Here is a 13,860-nt window from a genome sequence, read left to right on the forward strand (position 1 = left end):
GAAATTCTTTGTAAAGATTTCACCAGAATACAATTTGGTTTGTGAAAAAAGGTGCTCTCTGTATATAATCATGTGCAATCAACTTACAACCATTGATAAGTGAATGAGTTGGTGAATGCTATCAATTCAGCCAAATAGCTGGAATTGCACAGACAAAAACAAAGCAGTTGATAGGAGTGGTTCCCTCATGTTCCTGTGTTTATATCCAGAAGCTTAAACATAAACAATAAAACAAAATGATACCCATTTGTAAGATCAATATCGCTCAAGATAACAGAGCACAAGCAAAGATTTTTTTTTTACATCTCTTGATCAAAAGTACAGTAAAACTATACTTTTTTTAATATTTAAATTATATATATATATATATATATATTAATTTCCCCAGTATTAATTTATATATAGTAAAATAAAATAAAATATAATATAATATTAAAGTTAATTTATATTTTATATGTATTATATGTATTATTTGTGTGAAACCGTGCTATACCAGGAATCTGGTTGATGGCAAATTTGGTGCATTGGAAGCACCACTGAGAATGTCTAGCTGACAAAGCACTTTTCATAGCTCTGGGACATGAGTGCATTATTGGTTCTGGCGTACTGTACTTGAACAAATATAAAAAATAAATAAATAAATAAAAAAAATCTAAGCTCTAAACTGATGTAATCTTATAAAGTCCACTTTATTACCAAAGGTTATGTCTGTGCCTGCAAGTACAAGTACATACTTCTTTCTTAACTACTAAGCCAGATTCTAAGAAGTTTCCCTGTTCCTGGAATACCTATTCATCCTGCTGTCAGCCATGTTGTCATTTTATCATCAACACCACAATAAGCATGGTGTGTTTTCCAGTGTTATGATTCGCCTGACCTGTTAGTTTGCAAGACAGAAGATGCCTAGATAAACCGACAAGCTGCTGTTGACTGCTGGAGGAATAAGCCCAGCTGTGGGTCGTGTGTAGTTAATGCAAAGCATTGGTTCTCTTTTCCTGGTTCCTCTCTCTATCCTGTTATGTTTAGGGCCTGTGTAAGCATGCTGGAGTTAAACTTGGCAAGCATCCCTAAGATGTTACATAACATAGAAAACCACAGCGCAACCCATAGACAGTCAGTGCAAAACCTACTGCACAGTTCTCTGGAAAGTATAAATGGTCTAAATCTAGACCATTTATACCCAGATATCACTCTAACTACCAATTGACAATGTTAACTGTGGAAATGGGACTGAAAATGATCAGAGAGCTTCGATCAATCCATCAGTTGAAAATAAAATCAATGTTTGTATCTCATGGCGACTGGCACCGAAGCTTTGAAACAGTCCACATAACTGTTCTTTTATCTAATATCTCACATCAAGGAACCTCCCTCTGGAGAAGGGGATTCTCGCAGATAATCAATCACTCTTTACACCGACTTTTGACAGGACTCTGTCAAACCTCCTTGTCCAAGAACTGATTTATAATACAGCATCAAACATGACATGGTAACTCTGCTTCCTTGTCTTGTTGACCCAGACATTCTGCCCCAAAAGAAGTCTGTTCTTTTCCTCAAGGCCCTGAGCTCCACTGCCAGACCTCAGGGAGAAAACAGCTGGTTTTAACAACAGAGAGAGGGAAAACTCCTATTCATCACTGACACATTCCGCCCCTTCCAACCAGCTGGAGCAATTCCAGGGTGGGTTCTCCATATATCTGTTTCTACAGTGTATCATTCTAGAGAATTCCACTTGAAAGTATAAAACCAATGAAAAAAAGTATTAGTAAGTAGTACAAGTAAGTGTGCTTGATGCTCTGAAGTGTTTGGGGGTGTGTCACAGGCAAATGAATGATTTTTAGGTTATATATATTCTGCTATCTCAGTTTCTTCGCAAGTTTCATGCACAAAAGAGCATCTTTAAAAATAAAGTTGTTGTCATGCTCAGAACATTAGAATCTGATAATTGTTATGGTTAACTAAAACTACTACAAAAATGTTTTTGTTAGTTATAATAAAGCATAAAAAAAAAAAATAAAAAAAAAAATTATATATATATATATATATATATATATATATATATTACAAATGTTGCCATGCCAAATAACTGAAATAAAATAACTAAGTTGAAGTACTAAAATTACTGAAACTGAACTAAAAATAAACAAATTGACATTTTAAAAAAAGAAACTAACAAAAATGACAAAAGTACATAAAATTACTAAAATTAAAACTGAAATGATACAAATAAATGCTAATTCAAAATATTAATAAATACTATAATAGTATATAAATAATAATACTAAAATAACACTGATTCTCAATTATAAAACAATAAATAAAAAGTTCATGGATCAAGTTCAAATTAAATGTATAATGGTTATGAATATTCATGAGGAATAAATATCAGTCACATTCCATGATTTTATCTAGAAAACTTATTTTCCATATACAAAAAAAAAAAAAGTTTAACATCCTCAACAGTTAAAAATCAGGATTGCTTTGGCTCAAGAGTAAATGTTGTGGTTTAGTGAGACCTCAGTTCAAACAGCAATAAATCCTGTGCAGGACTTCACAAGCAGCAGGCTTAGCTATTAAACAAAGTTATTAAACCTTAACCACGGATACCACACCTCACCTCACCTCAACATGACTTCATTGACATCAGCAAACATCAAACATTAAAAAACCCAACATGCAAGTACTGTACCTGAATGTATGGCCATATCCTTCCACTGTAGAAGGATACGGATACAATCACGTTCACACTTTATTAATCCATTTCCAGACCGGACAACAGAACAAGCTGTGAATGAAGTTGACTGACTGAACTCCAGGCTGTTCTGCTGAGAGATAATTCCCGCAGTAGATCCAAGAACAGCAGGGTGTGTCCGTGCGCCCCTCACCTTCCTCCGCTCAGTGCTGGCGTGTGTGTGCACGCCCTACAGATGTGGGTGTGTTAGCACAAGCGTTTGTGTCTATGTGAGCCGGTTTTTTCCTTATTACTGGTTAAGTGCTGATTTCAGGCTCCGCTTTCAGCTGTGTTGAGCAACTCCTAGTTTTCCTGTCCCATGAAGCCATTTCTATTTTTTCATTCCAGGAGAGAGGGGAGGAAAGATCAAAAACTTTGTGTCCTGATTTGGGGTCACTCGTTTACTACAGAAGAAAATGTGTGACTACAAGCCAGAAACTGAAGCCAAAACACATTCCAGATCACCTTTAGCCCCCGTCATTCTCCTGACCGCCTGCTTTCTGAGAGGCAGGATTTCTGCTCTGTACACAATGTTATGCAATCAAGTGTTCAGGACGGCTACCCAACACACATCCTCCCTCAGGCCTCTGTTCCCTCTTCCAAACTTCTTCACTTCAAACAGTTCTTAGCGATTACTCAGGTTGCATATTGTTCATTTTGTCAACTGTTGCTTGAATTTCCAAGGCTATCATGTAGGAAAAACTACCTCTAAATCCTAAACCTGCAGTTATTTGTACATTCATTTTACAGCTATATGTGTCTTGCCAAAAGTGACGCAAGTAAAAATTCTTGGCTATAACTGAAACTTCTGAACAGGCTAAATATAAAAATGATAAAAAAAATAAATAAAAAAAATACTCTTTTTAAACTGTAAATTAAAAAGTAAATCTGTCTGAAATTTGCTTTTCTAGTTATGTGAATTTATTTTAATTTCAGTTTTTTTTTTTTCCTTTTAAAGATTTATTTTTGGCGTTTTTGCCTATTATGATAGGACAGTAAGCAGACAGGAAGCGAAGTGGGAGAGAGAGGGGGGATGGGATCAGAACTTGGGTCACCCCAAGCGCAACAGCGCTATATGTCGACACGCTGCCCAGGGTTGCCAGGTTGTCACAACAAAACTTTTGCTACTCAAAACTAGCCCAATCACGCTTCACGGGGGGTCCAACAGTAAAAAACGCGTTACGGGGAATAAAATCCGCATTTTTGGCGGGGCTCCCCAGGTAAAAGTCGCATTCCAGGGGCTAAATATCATGTTATTTGGAGTCGCTTCAACCCGCGGACATGAAAAATAACCCGCGGCAACAGTGTAAAAGTAGCCCAATTCCGCAGGAAAACCGTGGACTTGGCAACACTGGCACTGCCCACGAGGCTATCAGCCCCGATGAATTTCAGTTCATTTTAATTTTCTACTTCAAATTCAAATTGCAATTCTGCATCCTATTTGTTACCTCAATTCCAATTAAATTCTGAATGCCACATATTGCTTTTCAATAATTTTCCAGCTATATATGGCTTGCCAAAAGTGATGCAATTAAATATAAATTCTTGACTGAAAATTCTGGACAAACTGTGCTAAAACTGACAAAAATGCTAATTTTAAAATGTAAATTTAAAGTCTGTTTGAAAAATGAGTTATATTAATTATTTGAATTTCAGTTAATTTTAATTCTACTTCTACTTTAAATTCAAATTGCAGTTCTGCATTCTATATGCCACCTCAATTCCAATTCAATTCAAATTCAGGAATTGGAAAAAGCATTTTTAATTCAATTCCGAATCCCACATAATACTGTTTTTTACAAAAACATCTAGAATGCAACAATTTTTGGTAACACTTTACAATAAGGTTCATTATTTAAACATTATATTAATATATTAACTAACATGAACTAACCAAGAGCACTACATTTGTTACTGTAATTACTAATCTTTGTTAACGTTAGATAATGTAAATACAGTTGTTCATTGTTTGTTCATGTTAGTTCATAGTGCATTAACTAATGTTAACAAGATTTTAATAATGTATTAGTAAATGTTGAAATTAACATTAACAAAGATTAATAAATGCTGTATTCATTAGTGCAGTTCATCATTAGTTCACGTAAACTAATGTAGTTAACTAATGTTAACTAAAGCACCTTATTGTAAAGCGTTACCCAATTTTTTTATTTTAAATATGTCACACTTTGTGAATGCACACCTAGGAAACACATTCAAATGCGTTTGAATTCTGACCACAATATGCCTCCATAGGCAGTGAGTTTGCTGTGCAGTTGCACTCATCTGTCTTGATATCTCATAGAAAATTCAATCTCAGAGAGGGTATGTGTGCCTCAACAACAGTAAATGTGACCTTTTTACCATCAACATACAAGTCATTTACATTATATATAATTAAACCTGTCATTTCACGTGCATTCTGTTTTTCTCAAGTCGCCGTTAACAGTAAACCAACAGTAAACCAATAAAAAAAGCTAATGTTCTGTTAACAAAACCAAAATTGTAGCAAAAAAAAATTTTGTGTCAGAAAATATTCTGTGGCTATAACTTTCAGTACATCACTATAAACTTGCTAACAACAAATGTATGCCAAAGTCAGCATTGTTTTTAAAATCCTTAACAGCAATCACTTCTGTTTTGTGAAGGAGAAGAGAAAGGTCCTGCATTAACATGTCTGCTACTACCATCTAACCCTCAATGAAGTGCAGCTCGAGGGGCTGAAGACTGAAAGAAGGGAGTGGTGACTGCAGGCCATGAGCTTCTAAGGTGCTGTTACATATGACTTTAACCCTTTATTGGCATTCCTGCAGTTCTGGAATGGCAGAGTCACAAAAAAAGAAATCAACAACATCCCACCACTTACCACCCTACCACAGCAAACCTTACATAATAACATCCCACAGATTTTTCAGGATGAAAATATAACATCTCCCATTTGGACTGAAATCACAGCACGTTACAGCGTCTGTCCGTTTTCCTGCTGGCTCTGTTTAAGCTTCACTTTTCTAAATCGTCCTTTCCTCTAAGCTTCCTGAAGTCAAACAGAGTGTCTGCTGTATATCTGAGAGCTTTGAAGTGTCCTTCTGCATGTCACAAAGATTTAACAGGTCATTTAATTTTCAATAATGCATACTTCCTTTACACCCTTCTCTCACAGGACCTGAATAAAGAAAACACTGCATTGCATAATTTAATGAATCAGAGATCTGTGCAATGCTTATGACTTGGACTTTTCCAGAATGTCACAAATATACAAATAATTAATTTTGACTGAGTGCTGCAAATGACCCATGAAACAGAGGGAAGGAGAATGAACATCCCACACTAACAAAAAGTACCAAAAAGCACCATGTTTTCTGAACACCCACCATATTTTCAAATGTAAACGATTACTGTCCAAAAAAAATATCACCCTCTTTTATTCCATCTCACAACACCCACTGTCTCAAACCATCTCTTAGAGGAAAGAAAGCAAAGAGCAGCTGATATAAAGGCAACTGCGTAAGACATTCTCTTTTGTCTCTGTTGTCTCCTGCTTTAACACTGTTGAGACTTGTAGGTTTCTGCACATACAAAACTGTAACATTGCAAATGATCTAATTATTTCATTACTGTGTACTAAATCTAATTAGGAAATCATCCTATATGTACATCCATATGAACATATTATGCTGCTGTACATCCTGTTGTTGTGAGAGACATCACAACCCTACACCACTGAATTCTACCATTAATCTTCTGTATCAAGTTACCTAGTGGCTAATATAATGCATTCTACCAATACAAAACCTATTAGATTGCAAAATAAGGTGGATAGTAGTACCGTGGTACATATTTCATTCACAAACTCTTGACTCGATTTGATTCCATTTTATTTCATCGGTATGTTTCAGTTATCAGACATTCTCTCTCTTTGAAAATGCTGTATATTAAACAGGGTTTCAAATTGATTTGAACTGGTACCTTTTTTTAACCTGTTATTTTTTTTTAATGGTTCAATAAAAGAACTGGCTCATAAGATTTGTTCCTGAAGCAGACTACACTAGTCGTGTTGTATGTTTGTTTTTGCATGCAGCCTGTGATAGCAACTCAATATAAACATTTTTCTTGCCATTATTTCATGGTACGTAGATATTTTATCGCATAACAGTAAATACAGCCTGCAAACTCACATTCATCAGAAATCACACAAATCACCACAAAATGTGATTTCTTTTGCTGTGGCACTGAAGAATAAGTGGGATATCCGAATCATTCTTGATTAATTGAAAAATTTTAAACCAGCCCTAATGAATATGGTAATTATTAAATACCATGTGTATATAACCTTTTAAAATTTTGGGGTTGGTAAAATTTTAAAATGTTTTTGAAAGATGTCACCAAGGCTGCATTTATTTGATCAAAAATACAGTGAAAACAATAATATTTTGAATATTATTACAATTTAAAATAAATGTTTTCTATTTTGATATATTTTAAAATGTAATTTATTCCTATGGAGGCAAAGCTGAATTTTCAGCAGCCATTACTCAAGTCTTCAGTGTCACATGATTCTTGGGAAATCATTCTAATATGCTGTTTTGATGCTCAAGAAACATTTCTCATTATTTTCAATGTTGAAAACAGTTGTGCCGCTTAATATCTTTGTGGAAAACGTGATACATTTTATCCTACTACTATTTCTTATTTTACTTTAATTTAAGTTTTATTTATATATCGTTGGTGATAATATAATATTGAAAACATGATACCGAATACTAATTGGACAGTCTGCATGGTTGACATTTAAAGGGAAAGGGAGTTTTGCTAATGAACTAGCACCAGTGTGCCGTTAACTCACCATTCTTGCGTTCTTTCAGAGGCAGTAAGCTCGGTACAGACTGCAGAGAGAGTTCCTGCAGCTCACTGGCCACCGCCTCGCTCTGAGGACTGGGCACAGAGCCGTTACCCACAGCAGACACCATGCTGCCAGGGCTTAGCTCCTCCCCACGCTTGGCTTCCTGTGCTGCCAGGGTGACAGGTGGGTGAAGCAGTCAGACCTGTGACAGGTTAATTACAGAGACAAGGCTGAATTAGAAACTGGAAAACACCACAGACAGACATAACACAGATACAAAGGGTGTAAAGAGCGAGAACTGAAGGTATTATTTCTGACACTGTGCATCTGTTATATTTTGCAAAGAGCACAATTAAAGACATCACACCTTTAACAAATGACATTTATGAGTCAAATCTTAAACTTATCTTCAACAGAAAAAGTTACATGCAGCACAGTCTGTGCTAACAGGAAAAGAAAATATTCCCATATAGTGCCATGTCCCATTAACCTATATAAAACACTCTATTGCTCGCTTACTTTAACCAGTGAAACCACTGTGTGTTACATGTTCTTTAAAGCACAAACACCACAAGTTCAGGCATGAAGCATTGTGCAACTCACAAATTCTCAATGTCATCTAATATGACTGGAGGCAGCGATTTACACAAGCATGTAAAATATCATCAGGTGGGGAACTCAAAGCCTCCAGCGGTAGTTCATTTAAAAGATTTTTGGAAAACACTTTGTTTGGTTTACTTTTTTCAACAGAATAAAGACCTATTGTGTGGCCATCTAATCTGTGAGCGAGAAACGTACTGCAGAAATAGACTTCAAAAGAATCCAAATGCCCATAATTCACAGTTCTACACATCTGCTGCCCATGTTCAATGTGTTAAATATTTCGGCTAATTGAACTCATTACGTCACCAACTCATTATTGGCCGATGCCGTTCATGTGAGCACCGACCATAATGAATCGGCATTCTGCACTGTCTATACAACAAACAGCGTAGGAGAAATGAAATTGTTGAATCATTATTTTTGTTTTGTTTTTGCGCACAAAAAAGTATTCTCGTCGCTTCATAACATTAAGGTTGAACCACTGTAGTCACGTTGACTATTTTAACGATGTCTTTACTACTTTTCTGGACCTTGAATGTGGTAACTTCATTGCTTTCAATGGGGGACAAAAAAAACTTCTCGGATTTCATCAAAAATATTTTATGTTCCGAAGAAAAATGAAGGTCTTACTGGTTTGAAACGACATGAGGGTGAGTAATTAATGACAGAATTTTCATTTTTGGGTGAACTAACCCTTTAAAGCCTTGTCCGTGAAACTGGGGGTGAATGTCTTTAAAAGTCTTTTCCTTGCACAAAGCTATTGTATGAATTCAGAAGACTTGAAATGAGCACATTCTCATTCTTCAAAATATCTTTTTTATGTTCCACAGAAAAAATAAAGTAATACCGCTTAGAATGACAAGGTAAAGGACAACTTTTTGGGTGAACTATGAAGAGGGTGCACACACATGTTGTTGATTAATTTGTATAATTTATTCACCCATCTGTCCACATCCATGTTACTGATTTTATCGTTTAGCCTTCTTTTTTTTCTTGCTATAATTGTCCTTTTCATTTTTTATCCCAACAGTTTGGTAGAATGCATTAGGCAGAAAAAGGCTAGCACAAGCCCTAAAAAGATGTCTAGGACAGTCCCTGTAAAGGCTCCACATGGAGCATTAGACACAATTTCCAATGAGGCATTAAAAACAACTTAAAGTATCATCTGACCAGGAGCACAGTGATGGCAATGGTCATTCTGAGCTTTGAAACTGTGGAGATGGCATTCACAATTACATATTACGCAGCTCTCCATTGGTGAGGTAATGTAGTACTTCTACTGAAATTAAAGGGATAGCCCAACAAGTTAAAATTCTGTCATAATTTTCTGTGAAACACAAAAGAAAAGAAGAGATTTTGAAGAATGTTGGTAACCAAACAGTTTCGGTTTCTATTGACTTCCATTGTATTTTTGTCCATATAATGCAACCAAAATTTTTTAGTTACCAGCATTCTTTAGAATATCTTCTTTTATGTTCCACAGAAGAAAGTTAATCATACAGGTTTGGAGCTAAATAATGACAGAATATTCATTTTTGGGTGAACTAACCCTTTAACTGAATGGTGACAACTGATTTAAGGGCTAGAGATCCAAACATTAGAAAAGTAAATGCTGAATGCTTTTCTGAGCAACCAAAATCAATGTTCAACTGCATGTTTGAGTTTTTGCTTTGTGTAGCCCAAGTGTCGTCTATCTTGTTAGCTAATGCATTCTTCATTATGAGCTCATCAGCATCCAGAGTCTATCGAAATGGCAATCCCACCCTGACGTCCCATGAGAAGAGAGGTGGAGTAGAAAGAAGAAATTATTTTCTTTTGAATGGTTACCTAATATTTGACAAGCCTTTTGAGACTATTTAAATGTTTTCCTTATTGCTGTAAGCCGAATCATTTCAGCAGAGTTTCAAGACCCAAGGCAAGTTGCCCTTTTCTTTGAGAAGTACTATTAGATTACATTGTATCCTGCCAGCTATGGGGAAGAGGAAAAAAAAAAAAAAAAAAAAAAAAAAAAAAAAAATCAATAACACGTGTTAACGCTAAAACCTGGCTGGCTTATCACACTCCTGCTCTCAGGAATACCTGATTCTAATTGGTCAATAGTGTGACTGAGAGGTCAAGTATTTTTTCATAATGATGCTAAGCTGTACATTTCACAGCTGTTCATGGCAACATACCGGTTCTACTTTCATATCATGTCATGATATCTCATTGCAAGTCAAAGCAGCTAATTTGCAGCACTGTGCGACTAAGTAGTTGAAATATAGTAGTTAGTAATTTTTATGGTTAGCATAAATAGATAAAAACTTGTTTTACTGTAGCGGCGCCAGGCTTGTTAAATTCTGTGGTTCTCAACCAGGAGGCCTCAGTAAACTTCCAAGGAGGCCGCAGGACGACTTAAAGGCACAATATGTAATTTTCGCTGCTAGAGGTCACTTATTCAAAACAAAGGAGGAGCTTGATGACGCCGTGAATGAGCGTGGAATCATAAACGTTGTCATCTTCACCTTCATAGCCAGTGGAAAGCAATCCGACGGACAGAAATCATGTTCATGGATGAGCTAATGTATTACAGTTTTACTAACATTACGGTGGTATGAAGCAGGATGGGTCGAGAGTGTGGGAGCGGGATGAGGCCGCTGGAGCGAATGCTAATGATAGATACCTGCGATGCACACTGATCTCGAGTTCGGCAGAGCTCTTACTATGCTTTTGCTGCAGTCAGCCGCTTCCGCTCTTTTCGTTGCGTATGTGAGGTAACGCAGCGCTGTTTTACATAGTAAAAACAATCATACTAAATACATTTGAGTGCGTTGAAAGTTCTGTTATAACGTTACTCTGTGCGTTCACTCAGTGGCTGCTATGAGAGAATTGTTGCACTTTGCAGTAATCTAAATCGATATTAGTAAACCTGGAAATCGAAGGTAGCACAGATATGTCATCATTGACAGGTGACGCAATGACACGGTCCGTGTCCTGGTTAAAATTGCTGATTTCTCTGAATTTAAACATTATTATAAATGTTTGGGATAAAGTACACAAGTCAACAAGTGGTTTTTGGATATTTTAATCTAAATATCTTACATATTGTGCTTTTAAAAGTATTTAATTTAAACAATTGCTATTAATATATAAAAATAATATAACCCTAATCTAAATTTAAATGCTAAAAAAAACCCACATAAAATCAATATATTTTTCCCTTTAATAACTATTGTTTTTATTAAAGAACAAAGTTCTTAAAAAACTTCTGGAATCCCAAAATAAATCGTGGATGATTATCAACACTCCCGGTTTTTGTTAATAAAATAAAAAAGTCTGAAAATAAGCAGCCTTGTCATAATGCCAGCAGAAATACTGAAAATATCTTAGCTTATATGGGGTTTGGGGGAGGCTTTGAATATGGTGTTGGACAACAAGAGACCTTCAGGTCAAAAACGTGTAGAATTATTGGTTTAATACACAATGGACTATTTTTCTTAGTAAAATCTTTTAACAAAAAGTAAGATAAAATAATTCAATAATTTCTTAATTAAAAAAAAAAAAAAAATCAATATTACATGTCTTTGTATATATTTATTAGACAAATAGCTGTACAATAAGCAGAATAATGGACAGTCAGCAGGTTATTATCACAAAATAAACCCTTTAAGGTGATACAAGACCCCTGAAATTCATGTGGTGGTCTCAATCACCCTGCTGGGCTGTTTTTGTAAAAATGACAGACTGGCTGCACACCATCTCTTATATATCAAATAGTGGGATTATCTTGCAAGAACATTCCTACTTTACTTGAGAAACAGTGTTCAGACATGCAATGTTCAGGTTTAGTACACTGACAAGGGAAAAAACATAAAAGCTCTCTGACATTCCTCATTGTGCACGTCCACACCTGCCTTTAACCATCAGCCACAGAAATAATTCTAAAAACAAATACATCACCCAAGCAATTCACAAGTGATGCAGGTAACCCCATACCCCATTAACCAGACAGAATTACATAATATAGATAGATATGACCTTCTGGAAGAGATCAGCCATTCTGAATTAGCCAAGCTGGTAAGTCAACTACAGATGGTTTCTTAACCAAAGCTTTATTCAAACATCTATCTTAAAGTCGGAATGAAACGGAAGTTGCGATAGTCTTTTCTTCCCTATTGTGATGCATATCCGAGTGAAACGGCTTCTTGAAAAAAAAAAAAGTAGTGCGGGACTTAATTTTGTCCATTGGGAATTGATTGGATTGTTGTTGTTTGCTATTGCTGTGACCTCATGTGAGTGACAGGTTGTCCCACGCGCGTGCCAAAAAACATCAAGAGGGAGGGTAAGCTATTTTGATTAAATATTATGAGGGCACATGAATTTTTTTAAAATGATGTGATTAAATCATTTGTAATAAATACTGCAATATTCCAAGAAAAAAAAAGAGACAATTTTGATTTCATGGTGACTTTAAAGAGCACAATACCTTAAGTATGAGATCCACAATAACAGATTTCAGCCTCATTTCCACTCACAGTTTGAGAGCATCTTGAAGGTCTGATGAAAGAGAGGACCATCATTTGTGATGAAAAAAATGTAAATACATAAATATATAATCACTGTACAATATCCCAAAGCCAAATATCCAAATTATGCCTTGAGGTTATGTTCTCGAGTTGGCATAGCAGTCAATGCAGATGCTTATGTAATAATCAGTTGTGCATCTCATCTGTGATACTAGTTCATGAGCATGCAGATAGAAGATATGATCTAAATTTGGCCATAGAGATTTTATTAATATATAATAAGACCCTTGATGGTTTGTCTGTGTCCATTAAGTGGAAAAGGGACAGATCCGCATGTGCTGATGATGATTAGTAGGTGTGTCTCAGCACTAGCTCACCAAATACTTCATATATCCCTGCACAAATAGTATATTCATACACCTACAGCATTATGACAGAGATCTGACTTAAATAATAACTAAACCAACATACACATTTCTTTACAACACTTGCGACTGATGCGACATAGCAGGAAATGAAAATCCTGTTAAGAAGCTCATACAATTGAAAAATCATCAAATATAACATTTTAAACAAACGTAAACAGGCCAGATATAGCAGGCCAGATCCTCGTCGCGACAGCTGCATGTATGTAGTAACAGACACTAGTGGATCAAGTGAAATGTACGCTGAGCAACAATACATGAGAAGCGGATGAATTGTCACATTCCACTGCTTGTTAATACTATTTTAAAACTTTCACCGTTCAAAGGGGGACTAACATGCGAACTCGTTTGATTTGAACAACTTACCGAATCGCAAAGTGAAACGCAACAACCGTTCGGCTTTACAAAGGTATTCATGCACTCAAAAAACTGTACTGAGGCATCCGGCTACTCTCTGCTGTTCAACCGCAGCGGACTGTGAAGCCAGTCAACGCGATCCCAGCACTTCCTGTAGATAAAAGTCCGCTTGAAATAATAACATCACGATCTTCGGCTCAGGATATGACTGCAAAAATGTATCAATTGTCTTCCAAATATCGGGAAACATAAAATAAATAAAATAAAAATATAATAACTCGTAAAACAAAACAACTTTACATTAAACAAATAACAAAAACAATAATAAATGATGGTAATAAGCAAACAAACAATTAATAAAATAGTTTAATGAACAAAAATACAAAAATAAAACAACATAGA

The 13,860-nt window shown here is 35.7% G+C and overlaps 1 protein-coding gene across 2 annotated transcripts in view; it reads right to left on the minus strand.

The window, feature by feature from the left end:
- mrtfab (myocardin related transcription factor Ab) overlaps positions 1 to 13,605 on the minus strand; it is a 39,206-nt gene extending 25,601 nt beyond the window's left edge. Inside the window, exons 1-3 of one of the 2 annotated variants that reach the window (XM_051914054.1) lie at positions 13,468 to 13,605; positions 12,637 to 12,707; positions 7,572 to 7,770 (exon numbers count right to left, since the gene is read on the minus strand). In XM_051914054.1, the coding sequence (XP_051770014.1) occupies positions 7,572 to 7,695 (124 nt within the window). In that variant the 5' untranslated portion in view covers positions 7,696 to 7,770; positions 12,637 to 12,707; positions 13,468 to 13,605. Of the gene's footprint in view, positions 1 to 2,689; positions 2,877 to 7,571; positions 7,771 to 12,636; positions 12,708 to 13,467 lie in introns of those variants that run through there. The other variant, XM_051914056.1, reaches the window with a different exon arrangement.
- Positions 13,606 to 13,860: the final 255 nt, after the last annotated feature.

Source organism: Ctenopharyngodon idella, chromosome 12 (genome assembly GCF_019924925.1).
Source record: "Ctenopharyngodon idella isolate HZGC_01 chromosome 12, HZGC01, whole genome shotgun sequence".
Taxonomy (NCBI): domain Eukaryota; kingdom Metazoa; phylum Chordata; class Actinopteri; order Cypriniformes; family Xenocyprididae; genus Ctenopharyngodon; species Ctenopharyngodon idella.